Consider the following 27,945-nt stretch of genomic DNA (forward strand, 5'->3'; position numbering starts at 1 on the left):
AGTGCTCTGAGTTATTACTTCCTCCTAAAGGTGTTATGACTTCTTCAGGCAAAAGCACTGTCTGAACTGTGTGAATTCTTAGGACAAAACAGAGCAACTCACGTGTGGTTGAAAAGGCTCAGGCTGACTCCAAACAACATGTGGATGATACCAAGGATAACAGACATCTTCATCTTAAATGAGTTGAGGAAGGTCAGTTTATTGGTAGCAATGTTCCAAATCTATCGCAGCCCAAGAAGACAGAAGGCATTACAAACAGTTCTCAAATGGAAAAATATTTACCTACTGTAGAAAAAGTTTTTTTTTAATTGTGGAAAATTCTAAACATACACACAAGCAGGGAGAATAACATAACAAACTCCCATGTACCTATGGCCCAGGTGCAATGATTAATTATTGACTTCTCGTCAATCTTGCTTCATCATTACCTCACCTATGCCCCACCTCCATATTATTTTGAAGCAAAATCCAGATATCATATCCTTTTACCTGTATATATTATATTTCAGCACGGATCTCTAAAAGATAAGAGCTCATTTTTAAAACATGACCACAAAGGACTTCTCTGGTGGTCCAGTGGCTAAGACTCTGTGCTCCCAAGGCAGGAGGCCTGGGTTCAATCCCTGGTCAGGGAACTAGATCCTGCCTGCTGCAACTAAAGATCCTGCATGCCACAATTAAAAGAACCTGCTTGCTGCAACAAAGATTGAAGACCCCACGTGCTGCAGCTAAGACCCAGTGCAGTAAAAAAAAAAAAAAAAAAAATCACCACAGTACTGTCATAATACCCCAAAGCATTAACAATGATTTCTGTAATACCATGGAATCGTTAATATTCAAATTTCCCTGATTGCATCCATATTTTTATTTTTTTAATAAATTTATTTATTTTAGTTGGGAGTGCATCCATATTTTTAAAAATAATTCATTTATTCAAAGTAGAGTGCAATAAGTCACTGTATCATGTGACTGCTGATACAGTTTTTAAGTCTCTATAGCTTCTCCCTGGAGCTCTCCTTTTTTATTCATTACAAAATATTTGTCGAAGAAATCGGCGACATTTATCTTGTAGATGCTGGCTGAAATCCAGTGGTGCTGTCCTTCTATTTATTTTTAAATATTAATTGCCTTCAGCTTTGTTGCTTAAGGCCTGGATGCCTGTAAAATGTTCCTGACAGTTCTGTCTCCACTTTGGCCATCAGAGTATGTTTCCTAAGTCATGACTCTGAGGCAGCCATGTCCCTATGCGAAAACCTCCAAGAATCCCCCTGTCACCTCTGTGACCAAAAGCAAACTCTGTAAACTGTCAGGCCAGATCTTCCACCATCTAGCCCAGCATCTTTGTTTTTTGAACTAGCCTCTTCATGAAGAGTTCATCCTCAGTGACCTCTAACCTGAAAACTTCTGGCTGGTTCTCTCTGCAGCCCCAGTCTGGCCTGAGGTTCTGCAACTCCAACTGCCTGATGGACATTTATACCCAGGTGACCCACAGGCACTTTAAACTCAGTACCTACCCTGTAAGCATCAAATATCTGCAAACAACAACAACAACAACAAAACCTCTGTAACTACAGAACACTACAGAAATGTAAGATAGTATTATTATTAGATTCCAAGCTGTTTGAGGCAGGAGCTAGTCTTAGAGTGATGTGTTTCCCCAGCAGTTGCTATGCCTTACAGACAACAGGGATTCAGGAAACATCTGTTAAATGCACATATGAAATGTTATGAAATATCTCCAAGTGTCAGTTTCCTTATCTGTATAATACAGACAGCAGTCTCTACCTGATAGAACTGTTTGGGGATAAATAAGATATGCTGAAGGTTCAGTATAGTACCTGGTCCATAGTAAGCATTTCAGTAACATTAGCTTCTATAAAAATTAAAATAATTAACTTTTTATCTCCCTACCTCTATGCTTTTGCACATACTTCTCTTCACCTATAACAATCTGCAATATTTTTCAAAGGCCAGATTAATGCCCTTATTTTTTTTTCTTATAAGAAACCTCAATCTTTCTGGCAATGATCCGCTTTTCCTCTGGAATTCTGTAATCCTTACAATCTAATGCTTCAATTCCCTCCTACCTCCTCTGTTTAAGCACATAACACAAAAGATTTGATCACCCTTTACTCGCTTATGCATTTGAAAAAAAATAAAACAAAATTCTGGGACAAGTTTTTTAAGTATGTAAATATAAGAATGGTAATCTAAAATCCATAGAAAAGAGCTATTTTTGCTTTATTAAAACATCTGCTAAAAATAAAAATGAAACTAAGTTAAACAAACTGGGAAGGAGTCTTGAAAAATCAATCTTCCCAGAGTCAGTATTATTAGCCATCTCTAAAGTAAGTCATGCAGGAAAAATAACATGGCTCCCCAAGGCATTTGGGTCTCTTGCGGCTTTAAAGTACTCTGGACAGATACACTGAGGTTTTCTAAAAATATGTCACCTAAAACTCCAAAAAAAAACTATTTATCTTCATTTTCATTCTTTCACTTCTGGGTTTCAGCTAAAAATTTTGGTATCAGAGACTTCTTTGGCAGTGCGGTGATTAAGACTCTGCACTTCCAAGGCAGGGCGTGCAGGTACTATCCCTTTTGGGGAACCAAAATTCCAAAAGCCATGTGGCATGGCCAATTAAAATAAAAAACACCTTCATGTCAGACATATAGAAAAGAAGTGCTCTTACTGGATCGATGCCAAAAGGATATGGTCCACCAAAAACTCCAGTGACGGCTGGGTTCAGCTGGAGGACAGGGTTCCCCCGAAGTGTCTCTTCCCTACCATGTTAGGAGAAAACCAGCATTTATTTTTTTATCAAGAGAAGGAATCACTGGGATCCAGAAACTGATCCCCAGAGAAACTACTATAAGCTACCTTGTCTTTTCAATAACAGAGGAGGGATTAGCATTAGAGAGTGAGAACGGATCATAGATAACAAAGAGAAAAATTAAACACACATACAAGACCAGGTAGGGAAATTGGGAGACCTGCTTTTAACTTACAAAAAGAATCAATGCGCCTAATTTACAGTTTCAGTTCCTTGACACTACTGAACAAATCACAAAGCATTTCCCAGGCTGGAGCATAGATAAGAGGAGACACTACATTCTTTTGGAACAGAAACAATGTCAAACACTTCCTAAAGAAGTGCTGGTTTACCACTTATCTGGAAAACCAGAGCTGGACATGAAAGGAGTAAGCTTTGACTTTCAGCTTCTTGGCAACTTACGTCCAGTTGTATATATCGAACATTGGCCGTACGCTCCAGGATGACCCAAAGATATTAAGAGACTTGGAAAAGCAGTCGTTATAGATGAGGCCAGTGTAGATGGAGAACACGCCCATCAACAGAATGATGTACCGGCCGCTGAATACAGTGCTGAACATCTGGGAGCCAGAAGAAAGAGGCCAATGAAACGTAATCCCTGCAGCTCAAGTTGTGACAATGTCATTCAGAATATACTAGCCCTTTCCTCTCTCGCCACTTTTACCCCATTCTGGGTCAGAGAACTTGAATAAAGATCAAAATACAATGCTAACAAGAAAGGTACTTTCACAGCACATGGCCTCTTTTAGTGTTAAAATGAACATAGCTCCTCTATTCTCTAAATAGTCTCTATAATTTCTCTTATGGATCAAAGACTTTCAGATCACAATTTTCATAATGGATGTTTGAGAAATTATGAAGTTTCAGACCAACACAGATGTAACCTAGACATTAGTTCATTCTTGAATTAATTAGTGTTAACTGTGTGGTTACCAGTGGGGTGAGCCAAGGGGAGAGGGACAGATAGGGGTAGGTGACTCAAGAGGTACAAACCACTATGTATAAAACAAATCAACTACAAGGATATATTGTACAGCACAGAGAATATAGCCAACATTTTATAATAATTATAAGTGGACTGTAATCTATAAAATTTTGGAATCACTATGCTGTACACCTGAAACTAATGTAATATTATAAATCAATAATATCTCAACAAATAAGTAAAAAGAAAATATATTTCCATCAATCATGGAGAAAAGACTGAATTATCCTTCTGTATGTACAAAATTATTATAAACCTGTTGCCCTATGGAGAGAAAAAACAGTCTGCAGCCAAAGATTACAGGAGAAAAATATTAGAAATATGTCAAGAAAATAATAATACTATCTTATGTTTCTGAGTTTCTATCAAAAACAAACAGACAAAACATCACCTCATTCTCATTCTTCTGGGAGAGGATCCGGCTCTCTCTTAGCACCATCCATACAGCAAAAAGGGTCATCAAAATGCCATGGCCAAGGTCACCAAACATCACAGCAAACAGGAAAGGGAAAGTGATGATGGTGTATGGAGCTATAAAGAGACCAAAGAGACAAAAAGACAAATTCCAGAAAACCGCAGCTCCCAACACATCACATCCCTCTGCATAATCTAAGATCAGTATAAAAGGGACTCATTCCCAAGCTGCTGGTCAGAGGGGCTCCCAGGAAATAATGTCCACAGCAGGATTTGCACAGACTCACAAAGCTACAGGAAATGAAGGTTTTGTCTCTAGCCTTGGCACCAGAGGGGTTTGTCCCTTGATTCCTTTTCTCTCACCCCTGGGACGCTGCTCCTGGGAAAGGCCAACAACTTTCCTCCTCTGTGCATTGCAACCAGCTGAATAAAGCCACCAGGTTAAGTGGGAGAAAAGTTCAGAATCTGGAGCAGAGCAGGTCCTAGAACATGAATTACCTGACTCTAGATTTAATCACTAACTCTCTGAACAGAGGAGAAATCTGCCTTGTGCTTAAAATGGTCAACAACTGCTATGTTTTCTCTATCTAACTTGGAACCAGGAGGCTATTCTAAAATGTCAATGACCTTGGGAAAACTTTTTACTTAAAGCAGTTTCAGCAAATGGCATGTCAGTGAAAGCCAGGTGCTATACAGCCATGAGGACAAACAGAAGAACCCAATCTATGGAGCTCATGCCTATAAAATTCCCATAAAATCGCCTGCTAAAGGAGTTCCACCTGGCAATAAACCTCACTCCTTACATCCAGACAGGCACCTCTTTACAGGAATTCTACAAGAGCTGAGGCCTGGACAGCATCTTTAGTCTTGAGCCAATTGTTCAATTGCATTCAAAGTGAAGCATTAAAAGAAATAACAAACAGAATAAAATCTCCAGAGGGAAAAGATTCAAGCTTTTTTACCTGGATTTATCTCTCGGTAAGTTCCAATTCCGTAAGCATCCACTATGTTCTGAAAGCCATACGTGAACTTGTTGGTCTTATTATAGGTGGGGGGCGTCTGGTTTGTCTGCATCCTGTTCAGAATGGAGGGCACGGTGGAACCACTGTGCTCCTGGGAAGCATCAGGCACAGATCAGAATCAGGTCACTCTTCTGATTGTGGTGGTGGATTCACAGGCATATATATTTGTCAAAACTCATTGAATAGTACACATAAAATACATGTATTTTCTTTCAGGTAAATTATATCTCAATCTTTCCAGTCTTTGAAGATACTAGAACTAGCTATAAAATTTATGATGACACGTGTAAATGAAGTCTTGGGAAGAATATCCTTACCGTGAAACAAAAAAATTAAGTCTAAAATGTATAAACAAAGAAAATGTGGTACTTTCTTCCCTGAAGATATCCTTATCTGTCTACAACTGTCATTGTTCTCTCCTGCTTTTATGAAGAAAGCAAAGTTATTTTCTGACTTTTCCCTCTTCACCACCTGCTCTTAACTCTCTAATAATCCTTGGAGTCTAGCAGACGATGCCTGGTCAAAGTGGCTGGCTCATCACCAGATGGAGAAGGCAATGGCAACCCACTCCAGTACTTTTGCCTGGAGAATCCCATGGACGGAGGAGCCTGGTGGGCTGCAGTCCATGGGGTCGCTAAGAGTTGGACACGACTGAGTGACTTCACTTTCACTTTTCACTTTCATGCATCGGAGAAGGAAATGGCAGCCCACTCCAATGTTCTTGCCTGGAGAATCCCAGGGATGGTGGAGCCTGGTGGGCTATTGTCTGTGGGGTCGCACAGAGTCGGACACGACTGAAGCGACTTAGCAGCAGCAGCATCACCAGATCCAAAGATCTTTTCTTTTACATGCAAGCCCCTGACACTGGCGAGCTTCCTCTTCTGTTTACCAGCCATGCCTTTCCTGTCTTTTTGCTGGTTCCTCCTCCCCTGCCTGTAACACTGCAGGCCCCCAAGGTTCTATTATTAAGTCCTTATTTTCTCTCTTGGAGGTCTCATTCCCTTCCAACCTCATGTATCCCATTTCTTTCATTTTGCCTTTTTTTTTTTTTTTTTTTTGAGTAAAGTAGGCTTTTACTGTTCACAAGGTTATTTGTGAGGTGCAAAAATCATCCCATGTATTCTCCATTCAATCTGGGCTGCCACAGCGAGACAGACAGAAAGCTCGAGGACGTATTTTTCTTGCATCTGTATGTAGTGGAAACCTTTGCAGAGAGTAACTACTCCAGGCCTGTCAAATAGAGGCATTTTTCCCTTTCTTTTGAGACCTATCTCATTGTCTGTTTTACATTTCCACATGGATTTCTGTCCAACCCCTCAATGTGACTGAAACTGAACTTAGCAGCTTTCTCCAATCAATAAATTTCTCTTACTGAATCTCTACTTCCATTAATGGAACTATTGTTCTACCAGTCACCCAGCTTTGATGCCTCAGAAATATTTTTAATTTTTTCTCCTTGTTTTTCTCCTGTACATTGCTAAATACCAAGTCTACCAATTGATACTTCCTTCAGAATGTCTCACAAATTCATCATTATTTGCTCTTCCCATTGCCAGGTCTTACTGCAAGGTCATTATCACTTACTACTGTTTACAGTAACCTAACTGTCCTCCCACCTGTAGGCTCTCTCATCTCCCCAATCCAACCCCCATGCTATCAATGGATTACTCTTTTTTTTTTTTTTTTGTTTATGTGACTCTGCATATATGGATTACTCTTTTATTTAATTGACTGATACTGATTGATTGATTGACTGAGTCATGCAGCATGCAGGATATGAGATCTTAGTTCCCTGACTAGGGATCCAACCTGTACCCTCTGCAGTGGAAGCACGGAATCTTAACCACTGAACTGTCAGGGAAGTCCCTGATTATTCTTTTAAAACTGTTTTGATCATCATGTCCTTTCACTGCTAAATAACTTCCAGTGTCTCTCTACTCCCTCTAGGATAAAATTTAAACCCACTGATCTGGTATTAATGACCCTTCATAATCAGGTTCCTGGCTCCCTGACTCAGGTTTACCTCCTGCTCTTTCGGCTCACCTGCTACAATTCCTGTTCTGGCCCAACCATGCATGGTCACACCGTACTTGCCTTTGGCCAGACTGTTTACTTCTTGTTATTGCCAACACACATCTTATCCAGTCTTCAAAGCACTGAGTAAATGCCACCTTCCTGAAGCTTCTTCTGATCGTCCTTGCTGGATAAGCTAGCACCTTCCTTCCCTCCACACACATAAACTGCTCTTGGCACAGACTGTCTTGTATGTTTGCACATCAGCCTCTTCAAGTCAGAAGATACTTGAAGGCCTACTTTTTGCATCTCTGTACCTTCTGGCCCCTAGATCAGAGGCTTGGACAGGGCAGTAGCTCTAACTAACTGCTAAAGGGAACTGCAAGGGTTATACTATGTACCTAGACTAGTGGACAGAGAGAATGGACCATGAAACTGATGTTCTGAGTGTGAGTAATCCTGAAGGATCTTGGGATATGATCAAATCATTTATCTTTTCTGAATTACAATTGCTACATTTGAAAATAAGGATACACGAGATGTTCTGTCAGGATGCAAGGTGCGTACAAGATGGGTAAACTGAAGAACTCGAAGACAAAAATGCCATGAGAATGTTCCTGTTACCACTGATGGAAACCTCTCTTCCTGGCTGGAGGCTGCACTGCCAGCTGTGGGGGACTCACCGTGCCCCTTCTGAGCGCAAACTGGATGGAGTCAAGGTCAGTGACAGGGCACCAGACCTCCGCAATTAGGCACTTCTGGGTCACATCTATGTTGCACAGGTTCAAAGTGTGGTAGATGGCCTTCATCTTCCGCACCTTGATGAACCAGACACGGATGTTCTTGGCAGCAGCCTGAAGAACCCTCTGGCGGTGATCCTCTGTTTGGTTCAGAACCTTTGGGGAGAGAAAGGAGCAGGAGAGCGATCCTTCTAACACCCTTCTTCCATTTCAGGACATTTAGGCAAAGAGGCACAGCTTTCTGAGAAGGGCTACAGGGGATCTGTTTTTTTCCGGGGTTTTTTTTGGCCAAATTGAAAAGAAATTAAGAGTTCTACTTACTAATGTTCATATTCACTTAGCTTCAAGCTAAAGAGAAACCTGAGGAAACGGTTTTTAGCTTTTCTAATTTTACCACCAAATCCATGGCAGAACAATGCAGGTCACTGGCTTTTATCTGGTTCACTAAAGAGCAATGATTTTCCATATGGAGGCTGTAACTCTGACTTGAAGAAGTCAGTGTCACAGGCCCAGGAACGGACAGAGTTGTCATATCTCTGCTAATGAACAGCAGGCCACAGAAGCCCCCTGAACACCAGCCAGCATTGAGGAGTGGTGGGAAAGAGGCACTGCTGACCACCGTCATCTGCTTCTTAGAGGCTCCATGATGGGGAAGGAGACAGGAGACTCACGGCCTCTAGAGAGGATTTAGACTGCCACATACCACAGTCATCACAGAGCAGACAAGGCTTGATTTTTCTGTCAGCCTTTGTTTTCTCCCCAGGAAGCCCGACCCCTTGGAAACCAGCACACAGTTACCTCAGAGGAATCACGCGGCCTCGACTAGAATGGGAAGAAGGGCCAGGGACACTTTACATTCTGCTGTCTTGTTTATCACCAAATATTTAACAGGTCTATAGCAGGAGAGGGGAGAAGCCAAAACCAAGCAAGCAACTCACCACTCACTTGTACATAAGAATTTATCTGAAATCTCAACGTCTTTTTGAAGAGGAAAAAACTATATATTAATCATTTTAGCACAAGTACTCCATGATAGCTGGCTCTTCAAGTCAGTTCAGGAAAAAAGTCATGACTGCTCCAAGTCATTACTGCTCCCTGAGAAACTGTCTTGGGCAGTAGAAAGTAACTTCCATGAGAGGTTTTTGTTTTTGTTTTTGTTTTTTTAAAAAAAAAACCCATGGTATGCTAGGGAAACTCTTGTTCACTTGAGAATAAAGGAACAAGGATATTTCTCTCCTGGTTGTTGACAATTTCACAATGACTATTTAAACTTCTGGAAGGATGCTAATAAACTTGCCCCCTACCCCTACATGTTACTCCTTGGTAATCAATCCCTTTTAAAATTTTACTTCATACAGTTTGGTGCTTTAAAAGTCAAATTCTAGCCATTTATAAAAGCAACTGCACATGCTTTCACAGTCTACCACAAGCCTACTCGTAAGGAGGGGGTAGAACAGTCCTAGAAGCCAGAATGTACTAACATGGCTCATCACCCACCAGCAGTTTGAAGAAAACTCTCTTCTCTTGGTTAAACTGGTAAGTGCAGCTAACAGGAGCCAGCAGCAGGTCAAGTGGTGGGTCAAACACAACAGGGGTTGAAATGTTGCAACATGTCGAACATGTTTCTTAATGTTTCAAGGTGGCAATCATTACATTCTTTCAACAGGGAACCAAGCTCCAACTGGGCACCCTTTTCCTTCCATTTATGTATAAATCATGACTCCCTCTTTAGAACCCTGTGACAGCCATCCTGTGTGCAAACTACACACACTGCAACTGGATAAAAGTTCCTTCCTGGGTACAAGAGTTACACCAGGACTCTGGCTAGACTGTATGGTTCAGATCCAAGGTGACCAGGAGGACACACACCAAGCTATTAAGAGTAGCTGCCTCTGGAGGTAGAGCATGTCTGTGAGAGGCAGAATAGATTTGATATATACTTCTATATTATTTTTTTCTTAACTAAGCATACTTCATTATTCATACTTCATCCATTATAAATGTATCTCAGACTCATGAGCCGGGGAACTGAATATTCTAAGCAACAACGATTTCAGGTGCATAGCATCTCTGTCTCATTTGAAGATAATTCATGCCATTTTTAAGTCATTCCCTGTGGGGGATGGGGAAGAGTTTCAGGGAATGACTTAAAAATAGTACACACACACAAAAACAAAAGTATCCTGGGCTGCTGTAAGTGCCTAATAAACTGTTAGTGCTTCAAGGAAGAAGTAAGGTCTTCTATAGCAGTATTTCACAAAGACAAACTCCCTCCAGGTCTCTGTGTACCATTTGGAGATCATCAATCCTGGTATTAACTCCAGAAGCCATCTCCTTCCTCTCCTGTGGCGTCTCAGGACAGGGATAGAGTGAGGCCCGGAACCTGGAATGTGCAGACACAGCCTGAGGAACACTGACATTGCTTCATGGAGCCAGTTTAAGTAATCTCAGAACATAATCCCAACATACTGGAAGGACCAAAATAGGATTAGTTCAGACTGATACACTAATCAATAATAATTATTTATGGGAAGGGGCCTACAGTAGAGCAGCAAGCAACATTTGAACTGTCTTGGCATTCTCTGTAGCTATTAAATTCCTTTAGATTAAAAAAGAAAGAAGCAGTGATTACAAATTACATTATAAAGTGCTGGAGAAAAATGGCACGGAGAAAGGATCTCATGGGAAGAATTTCAGAAAAGTTTAAGGGCACAGTGCCTACGGTACACTGCTAGGTATGCAAACCCATTGTCCCAAAACAATGTAGAATTTATGAACCATAAGTCCTAATTACTTTTCCCAAGAAAAGGAAATTGTGATTTTGACGGTCTATAAAAAAAAATACACTTAGGTCATTTCTGATCGTTTAAGATAACCTTAACATTATTAAAAAAATGTATTCCCCATGTTAAGGTGGACTTACAGGGCTTGTGTCTCACTATTCTACAGGCTTAATAGGTGGCCTGGCTGCACCCTGGGGGAGGCATGTTTCTCTTACCCTTCACAGATTTTCTTGACTCTGTTTTTCAGCTGATCGCCTTGGAAGAAAATGATGAACACAGACTTGTGCACGTAGTCTCCCTAGGCCCCAAACCAAAAACCAAGAATTCAGACTTATAATCCAGAAAACTTCTTAAGTATCTTTCTTTCTTGGTGACATAGAATCAACTGGAATCCTTTAAGGGTCTGGCAACCATGCACTTTAACCATTATCTTCAATCCATCTCTTAAGCTCCACAAGAACATTTGCTCTATAATCTCAAGATTTACAAAAATATTTCCATACTTGTTTTTAAACTCAATGAGGAGCTTGACACAGATGCAAAGATGATTCTCTTCTTAGCAGAATTTAGCCCCATCTACCAATTCAACTATTCAAACTGAATAATTCTTATATTGCCTTAATGACTCAAGTACAGAGAAGAGGAAAGGAAGTCATTCCTGCCTGCTCGCACGCTCAGAAACTCCAGATAAAGGGGACTGAATAACTACAAGGAGCTGAGCAGCTGGGGAGAAATGTTGATGCACAATCTCATGATTTATGCTGAATTAGACCTCAGGGGGCAGGGAGGAAGGCAATCTATCCAAACACCAAGTGTATACCTGAAGCCTGAGGCAAAGGTTAGTAGGAAAGATCAGAAAAAGACTCTACAGTGGGTGTTAGCCAGGACTGTCTCTGGTGGCCTGTATTTTCTCCAGTTCCTACAGAGCTTTTATAACAGGAAAACAAACAAAACTTTGGAGGATAAAGAGGGAAGAGGAGGGAAGGAGTAAGTAAGGCTCATGGGTCTTAAATTCCTAAGTTCTCCAGGAATTAACTGGAGCAAATTCTTTCTGCAGCTGCTTTGTTAGAGATAGCCAGACCCTTCCTTCACTCCACTTGTTGATAAAAAATAATGCTTCTGTTGCCCAGGAACCTGGCTGAATATTCCTGAGAAGAGCTCCACATGAGGCGTAACTGCTGACTGTGGTGTTTCCGTGACCCAAGGACAGCCTTCGGTAAGACTACAAAACTGGTACTTTGGGTAAGGAGACTCACCGTAACCTAAGTGTCACCACCCTCCTACTCGGTCCCGAGGACATGATCCATTTAATTCTAGCTGAAGGACCCAGCTACTCTGAGAAGCCTCATAATTCAACCTCTCTTCTTAGGTTAAAAAAAAAAAAAGAATACTAATTTAAGACACCCAAAAGATAACTGAGAACATAATAACCAACTCCAGGCTTCTAAATAATACTAATACCAAAGTGAAGTAAATTTCTTGCAGAACAGTTAATCATCTTTGCTTGTCATCTCTGGATGGACTCACCATATAAATGTAGGTTTATGCTAAGAACTCTGTCCTGTTATGTCAAATGCCAAGATGTTAAGTTATTCCTGCTTTCCAAAGCACTGGATGGGGAATATCATTCTATTTTGCACAACAGAAATCTTGAAACTAAGTTCCTAAAATTCCCAACAAACAAGTAGACAAAAAACTTTATCAATTAAAGTTTCATCAACTTATGAAGATTACAGTTTAGGAAATCTCTCCTCCTTGTACACAGGGATGTTACCAAATTTGGAACCAGATGTCTTGCTTTAATTTTCATTAAAGAGTTAATGTTCTTTTGATCCCAGATAAGTACCGGAAAACACATAAAGCTGAAATAACTAGAGGGAATTCCCTGGCAGTTCAGAGGTTAGGACTTGGCACTTTCACTGCTGTGGCCTGGGTTTGATCCCTGGTAGGGGAACTGAGATCCCACACATCATGTAAACATTGTATGTATACATACGATGGAGGCAAAGAGGAAAAGAGGAGTCCCTCAAATTCACAGATCCAAACGGAGTAAATGTAAGGGCTCCTCTTGGGAGGGTCAGGTTCAGGTGGCACATGCTATGTTACTGCTCTGAGCTCCCTGTACCAGACCTACTCTACCAGATGCAATTCCCTTGTCTTACAGTCACAGGATCCTCCAGGGGGTTCTCGATTTCAGCCTGCCGCAGGAACACATTCCCCCGGCACACTCGCCAAAGCATGCGCTCAAAAGTAGGGATGCGCTCCCGGTTAATCACACCAGCCACGAAGCTGTGGGGAGAAGAGCCAGATTGGGAACAGTTTCACACCACAGGATGGGAGGAAAGTGAAGAGCAGGGGAGGGGAAAGATGTCAAACAGGAGGCTGTGCATTGCTATGTCAAAATGGCTGCCAAAGTCTGATTCCTGGACTCAGCAGAGGGTTGACAGAACTCAGGAACTGAACCCAAAGTAAGTTAGCAACACCTTGCAACAGGCTCAGAAAACAGGGCATCCTGGAAGCCAGTGAATGCCCAGCCTCACTGCTCTTCTGAACAGCAAAAATGGACATGACTCCGTTGAGTACAGAGGGTCAAAGTGGTACTTACCCAAGTCTTAAGGGCGTGCCTCTTCCCATCTCGCTTGGCTCCAAGAGGGACGAGGACTCTTCCAACAGGTCTGGATCCGCCATCTGCTGATGATGCAATTCAGCCTGAATTCACAAATCAATTAATATCTAATGAAAATAGTTAGTGGCATGCAGGGAACGAGGAACCAGGAGATAAGTTCAGAAAATAAAGATGAAAAAAAGAAAACCACCAAAAGAGAAGACATACCCACAAAAAGAAGACAAGAAGAATAGGGGAAGAAACAAAGAAAAGAAACAAGAGGTAAAGGAAGCAGAACTGCCCCAGTAAAGCATCTGGGGAAATGGTTTTAGAAATAAGGAATAAAGAAAAAAACGTTAAATGATGGTGACACCCGTATAAACCTGTGACTTGGTGGAAACCATTTTTTCTCTTATGTTTTCCTGAATAAGCCATGAAAGTACCAAAAATACTTTTGCATATGCATAGAAACTGAAGTATTTCTTCCTTCTGAGCAAAAATAAGGCAGCTCAGCAGATACATTTAATATCAAATTTCCAGGCAACTACAAAGTAGAATTTTCCCTGTGTAAGAATGTAAAAGATGGAGACTCTCTTTCCCAGGAAGAAAGCAAGGAGCTGTCACTCTCCTGAACAAGAGAAAGATAGAAGGGGTGTCTCCAGACATCTAGGTTTTCCATGCTCTTAAAAATTCAAAACATGAGGGCTTTCAGCACACTCACTATTTAAAAGAAAAAAAAAAAGCTCCAGACCGTGGGATTTAAAGAGTATTCTTTGTCCAAAAAGGTAAGAAATACAATAGCTGGGCAGGCATGGGCCTCCACTGCACCAATAAAGGGAAGGAAAAGTGAAAACATAACTGAATGTCCTAGTTTCTGACCAGGAATCCAGGAATAGTAAAAAGTTCCTATGGGCTTTACAGCTTAAGGATTCTTGAGAACATAGCTTAAGCCAACAATCTAAATCAAGTGAAGAAAAAGTAACAGATAATAAGCCAATTCAGAACATGTGGACTAGTTGGATTGTTGAGATTTAAAATGATTTCCACCATGACAGTTTATACAATAAAATGGAGGAGGAGCGGGACCTTCTCAGATGCAGACCTACATTTCTCAGCCTCTCTCTCCACAATACATCTCATCTTGTTTCCTCCCACCAGGGAGGAGGAGCTGCCCTAAGAAATGAAGGCCAACTGACCGCTCCACTGCCTCATCTCCCCAGCTTCAATATCCATGCCCTACCTGTTTGACCAAAGACTAGAAGCGAGCCAGAGGAATCTTCCTTTTCAGAAGCAGAACTAAATAAAAATGAAATCAGGAGAATTTTTCTCATCATCTTCACTCCAAATTTCAGTTTGATTCTACTCTTATCAACCCTATCAAAAAAAAAAAAATGCCACAGGGGATCCCTTCTTGACAGTCACAGGACTATAAATGTAAAGTCACAGGGTGGGGGTGGGGAACTGAGTATAAACCAGATAAGTCTGAAAGTCTAAACAAGTGAAAGCAATTGTTCGGGAAGTAAATTCTATAAGCAGGATCAACTCTCAATGAAAAAGAAAAAAAAAACCAAAAGAAAAAAGAAATAAAAATTTCTTTTTTTAAAAAAAGGAAGGCTAGGCAGTGGGCACACCAGAAGTGCAGAGAAATACCATGAGATTTGGGAAACTTTAAGATGAGATAATGAGGGCACGGGTTACCACTTGTTCTCAAGTGCGCAATTCTTGTTTCTACTTAAAATCAAATCCGCTGACTGCAAACCACAGGCAACTTGCTTTGAGGATCCAGAGTAACCTACAGCATTTCATCTTGCTCTTAGGATGTCCCTTAGCAAAAACCAGTGAAACTGACCACTACTCACAAGCCTCCTGTCTACTCTATGCATGGTTCACAATGCCTGGTTTAAGTAAACCATAAAGATAAACCTCAGTGCAAACATATGTGCTCTAGAGGGGAGAACTGATGGAAAAGCAAACAGTGCTCCTCTAAATGAGGAGGCTCCATCTAGAATCTCTGGGAATACGAAAAAAAAAAAAAGGAAGAATTAAAATCAAATACAAATTTACAATAATATTCTAATTAATAATTACACCATTTCAAACTTAAGAATCCTTCAAATGAAATAATCATGCCTGATGAGAAACTGTCCAGAACCACTAACTGAGCACCTTTAAAGCAATATCTAAAACCATGTCATCAAGTATCTCAATCCTAATCTGGGCTCTCTCATAAAAGTACTACCAAGGTTCTTCTACATTACTTGCTATGCCCTCTGGTTTACCCCTTCCCCTAGTCAGAATACTAAAACCATGCCTTGAAAGAGGAAGTAGCACAACTTCAATAGTTTTATTTCTACACTTCAGTATAAGCAGCACATCCAGCTCAAGCTACATGACCAAGAGTAAACACTTTTCTTTCCACTGACATGAGAAAGAAATTATACTTCATCACCCAAGGTATTCACGCAAGCCCCAAAGGAGATGGCAGATGGGAAAGAAAAGTAAAGAAAGCAGATGGATGGAAAACTCAGAAGGAAAGGAAGGCAGGGCTCTGCATGCCATTAACCATTACTTTTCCAGTCTTCTTTACGCTCTCATATGTTATGGTGCTTATGGTAAAAGATGCAGAGAAATCTCTCCAGCTCTTACAGTTCTTCATAAGCAAGAAGACTGAGAAAAGGATAATCATTAACAAGTCATTTAAAATGCTCTGGATAAGAAATGGCTAAGTTGAATTTGTAATCATCATAAATCATAAGACTATTCAATGTGTTTACCTCTCCCCTTCTCCATACCTGACCAATCATAACCCCTATGCCTGGAGATGCAGCGAATCATTTTCTGATTTAGTCATTTTCTGCTAACTCATTATTGTAAATTACTGATCATATTCACCAAATTATATTCAAAAGAAGGGTTTAAAATAGGTAGTGTTTCAGGCCATTGGCAAACATTATAATCTCAGGCATGGAAGAAAGGCTCATGAAAAGTCTACATTTCTGAGACTTGAGGTCCCAAGTCTCCTGATCTTTTGCATCATGTGAAGTGTGCACTCGCAGGTGCAGATGTACTTGACTCTGTGAGGCTCTGCCTCCTGTCCTGGCAGTGAAACCTGAGACTGTGTCTGGCCTCAGCAGGGCAGGGGCTATTGAAAGGGACCTGGCTGAGGCTATGAGCTAATGGCAAGAGTGGACAAGATGCTGACTGTGCACTAGGAGAGAAAAGGAGGGGTTCCTGCCACTGCAAATAGAGGGATTGATGACGATAGCCGCAGGAGCCTCTCACAGCCAAGGCCTCGTGCTCAAAAACATGCTTTGCATGAGTAGAAGGGGGAAAACGATGCAAAATGGAGAGGGTGTGAAAGTCATGCCTGACTTCTCAAGATGGGCATTTCATGTTTACACCTATTAACCACAAAGAAAATTCCTAAACCCACAGTTACAATTTTAAAATCTTATATCATCTTTCCAAGTGATTCTGCTTATTTTGTTTTTACTATTTTTTTTTGTTTGTTTTGTATTATAAAATGAAGACTTAAAAAAACTATTTTCCTTAAGGGAGTCCATTTGTCAGTCTTTTTTCAGAATTTCTCCCAGAATGAACTAGACTAGGGAGTCTATCCTAATCCTTAAAACTCAGGAGAATATGAAAAACATTCTCATGTATCTCATCAATATCTCAGCAGTAAACTAAAGGCTATATCAAAAGGGGGAAAAAAGCAGGGAGAAGGTAAAAGAACTAAGTACCCAATAATGATAAAAGTAACTGAGCTTTGATCTTGAGGCCAGGTTTACTTTGGATCTGTGGGCAGCAGCTTGGACATGTATACAAAGCACACTATCTGTGAGCCTAGGGAGTCACTGTGTTCATGGATGTTTCCAGACATGACTAAGTGATATAGCCCTTGAACACAGAGATCATGTCTTACCCAGCTGACGCCTCACAAAGAGCAAGTGCTCTTCAAATGATCCAACAATGATAATGTTGTATTATTATTATTAAATACTAAATGATTATTTAATAATAACATTATTAAATAATAATAATGTTTAGGCAGTGAGTATACTGGAATTCCAGATTGTTTGTTCATCAAAAACCACTTGACATAAGTGACCATGCCTGTTGCAAAAGACCTGAAACACTTGGAAAGAGTTAATTACACTGTCCCACATCCTTTAATGTGATGATATGCGGGACTGGTGAAAGAAGTTACCGTCAGTCTCAAAATTCTCAACTCAGTGAGCAAACTGAATATTCACACCAATTCTCTCCTGATATGTAGCCAGATTCTGATTCTCAGGAGGACCAGGCAATTTAATTCCCAGGAGCTTTTCCCCCTTTCCCTGGCTCCAGTAGATCTTGTTAATTAGCATGGTTTCTCTGAGTCAGATCTTCATTTACTGAGGAAGGTATCACGTCTTCAGTTGACTTTCTCCAGCCCCGTGTGGTTCTCACACTAGCATGCTTCAGAATCACCCTGTGAAAACGGATCGCTGGGCCCCACCCTCAGGGTTTCTCATTCAGTAAGTCTGGAGTGAGGACTGAGAACTGGCATTGTGACAAGTTCCCAGGTGAGGCTGATGTTGCTGGTTGGCAAACCCCTGCTCCAGGCTAGAGAACTAGGAAGAGTTATTTTTTCTTCAAAACACAGAAGTTAAAAGTGAAACTGAGGACTTATCAGATACTAACTAAAGTAGGCCTTTTGTTTTTTAAAAGCTTGGCTAATTTTTGTTGTTGAGCAAAGGAAATAAAGAACTTAATGGGGTGGTCTCCCTGGTGGTCCAGTGGTTAAGACTCTGTGCAGTGCTTCTACCACAGGAGGCATGGATTTGATCTTTGGTCAGGGAACATGCGGCAAGGCGTGGCTGAAAATTTTTAAAAAAAAAAACTTATGGGAAGGCATACTAAATAGTGAACTGGGACAATCTATGAAATGTATGGTATTACTAACTGGGTGGCAAAGACAGCTATAAAAGAGAAGAATTACCCATATTTTAGGCCATCAGAAAAAGCATGTCCACACTGAAAGCTAAGACTCCTCCCCAGCTTTAATTGGGAGAAGGAAGCCTTTTGAGAGCCTTGTTCCAAATCCTTGTGGTGGGGTCACTTCAGCAAGCTGTCCCCTGGCTACTGAGTCACCTACATTTTTAACTCAGGAACTTATTAACATTTTGCCCCTACAAGGTACTGAAGTTGAGTTTAGAGGAAAATCCAGGAATTTCAAACAGGCATCCTACCAATTTTCCATACAACATAAAAAACAGCTCTCAAATTAAGTGTGCTTGCCATCTGGAGTACTTAAAAATATGCTCAAAGGTTGACAAGCAGCCATAGAGGATACAAGTTAAAATTTAATGACAAAAAGTTTGGAGATTAAATTTTTGTTTCAATTTCATGTATAACTTTTTCCTGTTGCTTCAAGCATATACTTACCTTCATCTGTAAAATTTCATCTATGTTTATACAACTACTTTAGGGTTCCTTTCCTCATCTTGAGATGAAAAACTGCTGAAAATGCAAAAATATACAAAACCATGGCTGGCTGTGTACTGCATGGAAAACGGAACAGAATCTGACATTTCTTCAACTAAAACAGGGTGCAGAAATGGTATTGTTTCCAAACTAGCAAATTAAAATAATTATCGGAATAAAAATATGGCCCATTAGTGCTGGTGTAATATCAGCTGCTTAAATACTAGAAGAAACAGTAGTCTGACCTCATCAAAAAACTGCTGAGTTTTGCGAAGTATAAATTTTAATTCAGTTAGTTCCAGGAAATTTCTCTTCAGAGCTTCCTGGTTTGTGTTGATTTCCTTCAGTTCATTTTCAATCTTCTCAAAATTAGCCTATAGAAAAACAAAACAAACAAAAAAACAACCAAACTATTAACTCACACTAAGCTCAAAATGCTTGCTCTAAAAGACAAATGAAATTAATTAATTAAATTAATGAAATTAATGAAAATAATGAAATTAAATGAAATTAATCCATACCACAGAATGCTGGCCACACTGAATGTTCAAAGGTATCTTCATATCTACGCAGCAATACATCTGGCCCCTGTGTATTCTTTGGTTCCATATCCACAGATTGTTTAGTTAATCATAGTTATGGTTAGTTAACCACAGTTCAAAAATATTTGGGGAGAAACATTTTCCAGAAAGTTCCAAAAAGCAAAACTTTTATCTGTTGCTCACTAGCAACTATTTTTCCTGTGATCTACATTGTATTTACAGTGATTAACATAGCATTTACATTGTATTGCTGCTGCTACTGCTAAGTCGCTTCAGTCGTGTCCGACTCTGTGCGTCTATGGATTGTATTAGGTATTGTTAAGTAATCCAGCGAGGATTTAGAGTATACGGGAGGATGAGCATAGGATATAGGCAAATACTACAGCCATTTTATACAAGGGTCTTTAACACCAGCAGATTTTGATATCGAGGGAAGGGCTGGAACCAATCTTCCCTGGTTACTGAGGGATGACTGTACTGTGTTTTTACCAGGGCAGTTTTCTTTATGAAGGTTTTTTTTTTTGCTTAAAATAGTCTCTCTTTGTCTATAGATTCTGTTATACATTTGGTTAAATCCCTCAGCGGACTTTAGATAAAATAATGATTGAAAGGTCTATTGGCTATTCAGTTTATGAGATTATTAATAAGTTACTAGATAAATTAACATTAATCCAATAAAGTTTCAACAAGCCAATATATATTAATTTAGTGGCATGTGACAGTATTGGAGATATTAACACCATAGTGATTTTTATATCATAAAAAAGGAAATTCATTTTAATCCCATCCACAAGCAACTTGCAATCAACAGTCAAGGACAGTAAGAATTATTCTACTTTCCATCTACTTAGGAAAGTAATTTCTGCCCCTAAATAGAAAGAAACTTATCTGGCTTCCTCGAAGAATTATTTACCTCTAAGTCAATCATGTCCCGGGGGAAGGGCACCTCTGGGTTTTCACCAGTGTCCATAATTGGGATATTAGCTTTCCTTATCTCTTTCTCAACAAATCCTAGAACGACAGAATCAAAACATTCATGTCTAGCTCCACATATCTGGAACTGCCAATATCTGAGGAAAAAAATAATAAGATCCCAAACCTGGCTAAGAAGAGCTTCATTCTAAGAAAGACACTTTTCATATAAAAGAAGCAGAACTTGTAAATCCTTTTTTCTTCACATTCCTCTCCCTCCTACCCCACATTCTCTAAAGCACAGTCTCTGCAAAGAGGTTTATCAGTCCACTACTGTCTTCTTTCCCTCTTCTCATCTTAACCCTGGTTCTCATCTGTGTCAGCTCTCAACCCTGTATGATGGCTCTGTTCACAGATATTGGTACAGAGGAGAGCTATAGTAGAGTGTTACTCAGTAGAACATTTGACACTCAGCACACTAGTGAGACAACCTCAACCTACAAGGTTTTCATTAAATTTGAAAATAGGTCAGTTCTGAAGTAAACAAAACAAGAAACAAAAGCACAGAAAAGGCCCTAAAACACAGGAGAAAAGTGTGTTTTCAGGTGATAACTACTGACTTCTTTTTCAGCACAGAGACTAAATTCACCTAACTGAAAGTTGGCATCATATAGCAGCAAGATCTTGGGTTTTGGAGGCAGACAACCTGGATTCAAACACTGATCCCATTGTGACCACTTATATTCTTGGGCATGTCACTTAACCTCTCTGATCTTTAGCTTCCTCATTTACTTAAATAAGGAAACTGATACCCATCTTGAAGGAATGCTGTGAGGAATGAACAAAATAAAGTGTATGAACCCCCTAACTCTCAATAGTACCTCAATAAATGTTAGGTTCTTCCCACATAAATAGACAATTTAAAGCTGGCTATGCTGCCATCTAAAATTGATGGTGTTCTAGGTCCTACCTCTCAGAATTCTATAGTATAGCACTGCCATAAAACCTTTCTCATAGAAAAAAAACCAAAACAGTATTTTCAGCTTGCAGCCTTGTCATCTCAAAGTTTCTATTAAGCACCACCAAGCCCGATATACCACACATCTACTTGTGCACAAGAAATTCATCTTCATGTTAGACTGCAAGATTTTTCCTCTCTCCTTTTCCTTTCATAGTATTTTCTTCCTTTATGAAGAGGACTCTAATTTAAGACAAAGGGTCACTAGAGGAACGTCAGACAAGACCAAAATGCACATACGAAGCTTTCGGTCCATTTCTTCACATCTTCTAACTTCATTCACAAATTTCCTCTGGAAAACGTTCACATCTGGATTTAACTGCAAAATAAGAACAGAATACCAAATATTCAAATATTGTATCCATTTCCTCTCTTTCATGAGCAACACGTCCTGTGAAGTGAAAACCTAATTCTATGTCAATGTGTCAGTTCAGTTCAGTCGCTCAGTCGTTTCTGACTCTTCATGACCCCATGGACCACAGCACGCCAGGCCTCCCTGTCCATCACCAACTTCCGGAGTTTACTCAAACTCATGTCCATCGAGTCGGTGATGCCATCCAACCATCTCATCCTCTGTCGTCCCCTTCTCCTCCTGCCTTCAATCTTTCCCAGCATCAGGGTCTTTTCCAATGAGTCAGCTCTTTGCATCAGGTGGCCAAAGTATTGGATAATACAATGCTATTAAAAAACTTTCTACTGATCCACACAACCCGCTTTAGGACCAGTCACACCAAGGAAACATAAAAACCCTTCTCTCACAGCTGCAACTTTATTACCGGAATGGAGGAAATACGACAAAACACAGTAGTACGAAATGTTCATCTCAGGCCAAAAGGCTCAGTGAGCACAACCACCTTCCAAATTTGGGCAGTGGATATAATAGAAGCTCTGCCTGGTTTTCCTTCTCTCCTTCTTCCCAATTGGTAGAGAGAGAAAGCAAACTTCTCTTAGTTTTCTGCCCAGGGTCTTTACCTTCTAGATGACAGGTTTGTTTATTCAATCATCCACCCATCACAAGTAATTTTCAAAACAATGCCACAAGATATTCTGGGAAATACAAACAAGAATAAAACAAATTCCTACTCATTAAGAAGCTTGCAACCTAATAGGGAAGAAAGATGAATACAACCCATAAGATAGATGTGATAAGTTCCATAAAAGCAATACAAATAAAGAACTAATAGTTACTCAACATTTATGGAGCACCAAATATGCACCAGACACTGTATTAGGCACTGGTATAAATCCAAAGAGTAAAATATGTCCCAGTTTTGAAGAGCTATCAGCCCTACAGCAGAAACCAATCAATACAACTTTTGTGAAAAATATTATTAAAGAGTAAGCAAAATGTTGTTGGCAGTTTCCTATAAACATTCACCTACCTACCTCATGACTAAGCATTCTACCACTCAGTTCAGTTCAGTCGCTCAGTCGTGTTCGACTCTCTGCGACCCCATGAATTGCAGCACGCCAGGCCTCTCTGTCCATCACCAACTCCTGGAGTCTACCCAAACCCATGTTCATCGAGTCGGTGATGCCATCCAACCATCTCATCCTCTGTCGTTCCCTTCTCCTCCCGCCTCCAATCCTACCCAGCATTAGGGTCTTTTCCAATGAGTCAACCCTTCGCATGAGGTGGCCAAAGTATTGGAGTTTCAGCTTCAACATCAGACCTTCCAATGAACACCCAGGATCGATCTCTTTTAGGATGGATTGATTGGATCTCCTTGCAGTCCAAGGGACTCTCAAGAGTCTTCTCCAACACCACAGTTCAAAAGCATCAATTCTGCGGCGCTCAGCTTTCTTCACCGTCCAACTCTCACATCCATACATGACCACTGGAAAAACCATAGCCTTGACTAGATGGACTTTTGTTGGCAAAGTAACGTCTCTGCTTTTAAACATGCTATCTAGGTTGGCCATAACCTTCCTTCCAAGGAGTAAGCGTCTTTTAATTTCATGGCTGCAGTCACCATCAGCAGTGATTCAGGAGCCCAAAAAAGTAAAGTCTGACACTGTTTCCACTGTTTCCCCATCTATTTCCCATGGAGTGATGGGACCAGATGCCATGATCTTAGTTTTCTGAACGTGGAGCTTTAAGCAAACTTTTTCACTCTCCTCCTTCACCTTCATCAAGAGGCTCTTTAGTTCCTCTTCACTTTCTGCCATAAGGGTGGTGTCATCCGCATATCTGAGGTTATTGATATTTCTCCCGGCAATCTTGATTCCAGCTTGTGTTTCTTCCAGCCCAGCGTTTCTCATGATGTACTCTGCATATAAGTTAAATAAGCAGGGTGACAATATACAGCCTTGACGTACTCCTTTTCCTATTTGGAACCAGTCTGTTGTTCCATGTCCAGTTCTAACTGTTGCTTCCTGACCTGCATACAGGTTTCTCAAGAGACAGGTCAGATGGTCTGGTATTCCCATCTCTTTCAGAATTTTCCACAGTTTATTGTGATCCACACAGTCAAAGGCTTTGGCATAGTCAATAAAGCAGAAATAGATGTTTTTCTGGAACTCTCTTGCTTTTTCGATGATCCAGCAGATATTGGCAATTTGATCTCTGGCTCCTCTGCCTTTTCTAAAACCAGCTTGAACATCTGGAAGTTCACGGTTCACGTATTGCTGAAGCCTGGCTTGGAGAATTTTGAGCATTACTTTACTAGCATGTGAGATGAGTGCAATTGTGTGGTAGTTTGACCATTCTTTGGCATTGCCTTTCTTTGGCTAGGCTGGGCCGGGGGCCAGGGGCGGCGGCCGACAGGGGCTAGGCCGGGCCGGGGGCCGGGGGCAGCGGCTGACAGGGCCTAGGCCGGGCTGGGGGCCGGGGGCGGCAGCCGAGAGGGGCTAGGCCAGGCCGGGGGCTGGGGCCGGTGGCGGCGGCAAGAGGAATTACCCAAGGCCCAAGGTAAGAGAAACCCAAGTAAGACGGTAAGTGTTGCGAGAGGGCATCAGAGGGCAGACACACTAAAACTAAAACTACAGAAAACTAGCTAATCTGATCACACGGACCACAGCCTTGTCTATCTCAATGAAACTAAGCCATGCCGTGTGGGGCCACCCAAGACGGATGGGTCATGGTGGAGAGGTCTGACAGATTGTGGTCCACTGGAGAAGGGCATGGCAAACCACTTCAGTATTCTTGCCTTGAGAACCCCATGAACAGTATGAACAGTATTCTACCACTAGGCACCTGCTTAAGGAGAATGAAAACATGTTCACAGAAACTTGTTCAGGAATGTTCATAATGACTTCGCTGGCAGTCCAGTGATTAAGACGCCATGCTTCCACTGTAGCAAGGGGCATGGGTTCGATTCCTAGTCAGGGAACTAAGGTCCCACATGCTGTGTGGTACAGCTAAAGAAAAAAAGAATGTTTACAGCAGCTTTATTCACAATAGCCCTGAATTAGCAATGATCCAAATATCCATCAACAGCAGACTGGATAAAAGCACTGTGATTATGTTCATATCATGGAATAAAAAAGAATCAACTACAGATATATATAAAATGAGATTAAATCTCAAGAACATGAAGTTGAATGAGTGAAAGAAGTTAGACATGAGTCTGGGTAATAAAAGAAAAAAAAAAGAGTCTGTACTGTATCATTCATTTACATGAAGTTTAAGAACAGGCAAAACTAATCTATGATGGTAGAAATCAAAACAGTGATTACCTATGGTGGGTAGGGACTGACCAGAAGTGGGCACGAGATAACTTTCTGGACTGCTGGAAACATTCTGTATCTTGACTGGGGTGATGTTTATAAAGGTGTATACATTTACCAAAATCATCAGTTTGTACTCCTAAGATCTATGCATTTCATTGAATATAAAAGTTTACCTCCATAAAAAAAAATGAGGGGAAAAAAAAAGGGAAACAGACACACACACAAGGAATAACTAATTCTATCTTGGGGAACAAAGAGAAAAAATGCACAAAGATAACACCTGAGCTGGCAATGAGGCAGAGTTCAACAAGCAGAAATAGAATGGAAGCAGAAAGACCATGACAAGTGACTCAGAGACATAAATCAATCATATTCTCAGAGAATGGGGGACATTTTCTACAGATGAAGATGAGGGAATGCAAGAAGCAGGATGTGGAAGACTTTGTCCTCTGGGCAATAATATGGAATCAAATGATCTGATTTTTACTTTTTTTTTTTAAGATTTACTGTTTTGAAGAATATTGTATGTGAAGAATGAGCTGTAAGAGAAAGACTGGTAACAGAGAGGCTAGTAAGGAAATTATTGGTATTATGTATCATATTAATCTTAGATGGAATCTATGGTAAAAAGCATTGTTAGAGATTAAGAGAATCACTACATGATGATAATCAGAACAATTCTCAGGAAAAGAACAATTCCAAACTTGTGTGTCCCTAATAAAATGTTTATTTGGGTTTTGAGTTTGTTTTTTTCCTCACTGAGCAGGCAGTACCTTGACCTCTCATTCAGAAATTTCCACTTCAATAAACAAGACATTCTGAAGTGAAGGTAGCCACAAGACTCATGGTTAAATTTACTGGTTTCATAATCAGGAGTCAAGGTTCAACTGCAGCCACACCACAGCCTGTTTCGGTAAGGACTCCTGAAATATCTGGGCAAGGCGTCTCCAAAATATTTCAAGCAAACACTAACAGAACTACAAGGAGATACTGACAAACTTGTCCACATAGTGGGAAATTTAATATAATTTTAAAACCATTGATATATCAAGTTCACCAAATATAAGGGACGCAGAAAATCTGAACAACATCAGCTTAATCTAACACACACACACACACACACACATTTTCTATCACTGCATCCAATAGATTGGATGCATCTTTCATCTAATACGAGTTCATTTATAGGAACTTCCTTGGTGGTCCAGTAGTTAAGCATCTGCCTTGCAATGCAGGGGACTCAGGTTCAAACTCTGGTCAGGGAACTTAAATCCCATGTGCCTTGGGCCCAAGCATAGTAGCAAAAGATCTTATGTACGGCAACTAAAATCTGAGGCAGCCAAATAAATTAAAAAAATAATAAATTTTTTAAAAAGTTCATTTATAAAAGCTAATCACAAAATAGGTCATTCAGTAAGTCTCAGTATAGAACTGGTACCATAAAATGTTCTTTGATTACTATGCAATTAAGTCAGAAATCCATATAAAAAATACAACTTAACATATTTGGAAATTCTAAATATGGGTGGGTGCACGGCTTGCAGAATCTGAGTTTCCCAACTAGGGATTGAACTCAGGCCCCAGGTGGTGAGAGAGCAGAGTCTTAATCACTAGAATACCATGAAAGCCCCTGAAAATCTTAAAATAGTTAGAATGGGATGATAGTGAAAATGGTAAAGGTCAAACTCTGTAGGATGCACTTAAGGCGGTATTTAAAAAGAACTTTACAGACTTAAAAATAAATAGGAAAGACTAAAAAAATAATTGTTAATTATTAAAGAAGTTTAAAAAAAAGGAAATAGGACATAGAAAATAACAAAGAGCAGAAATGGATGAAAGTTCCAGAACAAAACAAAGTCCAGAGAAGATTCCCCCAAATCAAAAGCTGATGTTTTCGTTTCTTCCTCTTTACCATTTTTTCTTAAAAGCAGGTTATATGAAAAGACAAAATGGACCAAATTTTTATAAGACTAAGAGATGGCATAAATAAACATGAGAATAAAAAAACGTCCATTACAGATAGAAATTTCAACAGTTAAAATATACCCATCTAAAAACACCAGGCCTAGAAGGTTTAAAGATAGGCTCTTTCAAAGACTAGAAATGCCCAAAGGTTAGAAAAATTATTCCAATAAGGAAAAAAATGAAAAGGAACACTCCTCAACCAATAAGTGAGATTGGCCAATATAATCTTAATACCAAAATAAGAATAGTTTCAGGATGGACAATTACAGGTCAGTATACACTATAAATATAAATGAAAAAATCCTAATAAAATTATTAGGACACTGAACCATAAAATTCTTTTGAAGTACACCTCATGACCAAGTTTCTCAACCTTCCAAGGATAATTTTATGCTTTTAAAAAAAGTCTGTACAAATGGCCTGTAAACTGGCTTAAAATTCAACAATAAAAATACTAAGATCAGCCATGGGTATACCTACAGCTAATTCATGTTGATATATGGCACAAACTAACACAATATTGTAAAACAATTATCCTCCGATTAAAACAAAAACAACTAAGATCATGGCACCCAGTCCCATCACTTCATGGCAGATAGAAGGGGAAAAAGTGAAAGCAGTGACAGATTTTATTTTCTTGGGCTCCCAATTCACTGCAGCCAAAAGATGCTTGCTCCTTGGAAGGAAAGTTATGACAAATCAAGACAGCATATTAAAAAGCCGAGACATCACTCTGCTGACAAGGCCCATACAGTCAAAGCTACGGTTTTTCCAGTGGTCACCTATGGACGTGAGAGTTGGACCATTAAGAAAGCTGAACATCAAAGAATTGATGCTTTTGAACTGTGGGGCTGGAGAAGACTCTTGCGAGTCCCTTGGACTGCAAGGAGATCAAACCAGTCAATCCTAAAGGAAATCAACCCTGAATATTCATGGAAAGGACTGATGCTGAAGCTGAAGCTCCAATAATT

The 27,945-nt window shown here is 40.2% G+C and overlaps 1 protein-coding gene and 1 non-coding gene across 23 annotated transcripts in view; both read right to left on the reverse strand.

Moving 5' to 3' along the window:
• The window catches only part of ATP6V0A1 (ATPase H+ transporting V0 subunit a1), a 54,835-nt gene that overhangs the window by 19,119 nt on the left and 7,771 nt on the right, over window positions 1–27,945 (reverse strand). For 10 of the 22 annotated variants that reach the window (XR_014078937.1, XR_014078936.1, XM_081577528.1 and 7 more), the window contains 13 exons: window positions 21,578–21,656; window positions 20,321–20,418; window positions 19,111–19,239; window positions 13,397–13,479; window positions 12,954–13,080; window positions 11,007–11,089; window positions 10,298–10,391; window positions 7,952–8,164; window positions 5,196–5,346; window positions 4,211–4,350; window positions 3,237–3,394; window positions 2,694–2,784; window positions 103–221 (listed from right to left, as the gene is read on the reverse strand). Coding sequence is in view for 20 of the 22 variants with exons in the window: in XM_081577528.1 (XP_081433654.1) it covers window positions 103–221; window positions 2,694–2,784; window positions 3,237–3,394; window positions 4,211–4,350; window positions 5,196–5,346; window positions 7,952–8,164; window positions 10,298–10,391; window positions 11,007–11,089; window positions 12,954–13,080; window positions 13,397–13,479; window positions 19,111–19,239; window positions 20,321–20,418; window positions 21,578–21,656 (1,565 nt within the window). In the remaining 2 variants the exon portion in view is untranslated. Of the gene's footprint in view, window positions 1–102; window positions 222–2,693; window positions 2,785–3,236; window positions 3,395–4,210; window positions 4,351–5,195; window positions 5,347–7,951; window positions 8,165–10,297; window positions 10,392–11,006; window positions 11,090–12,953; window positions 13,081–13,396; window positions 13,501–19,110; window positions 19,240–20,320; window positions 20,419–21,577; window positions 21,657–27,945 lie in introns of all 22 variants that reach the window. The other 12 variants (XM_081577525.1, XM_081577518.1, XM_081577526.1 and 9 more) reach the window with 3 other exon arrangements.
• LOC145543987 (small nucleolar RNA SNORA31) lies at window positions 6,369–6,502 on the reverse strand. Its single transcript, XR_014081215.1, has one exon. It is a non-coding gene; the product is annotated as a small nucleolar RNA SNORA31 (small nucleolar RNA).

Source organism: Giraffa tippelskirchi, chromosome 3 (assembly GCF_054371585.1).
Source record: "Giraffa tippelskirchi isolate mGirTip1 chromosome 3, T2T-mGirTip1v1.2.pri, whole genome shotgun sequence".
NCBI lineage: Eukaryota > Metazoa > Chordata > Mammalia > Artiodactyla > Giraffidae > Giraffa > Giraffa tippelskirchi.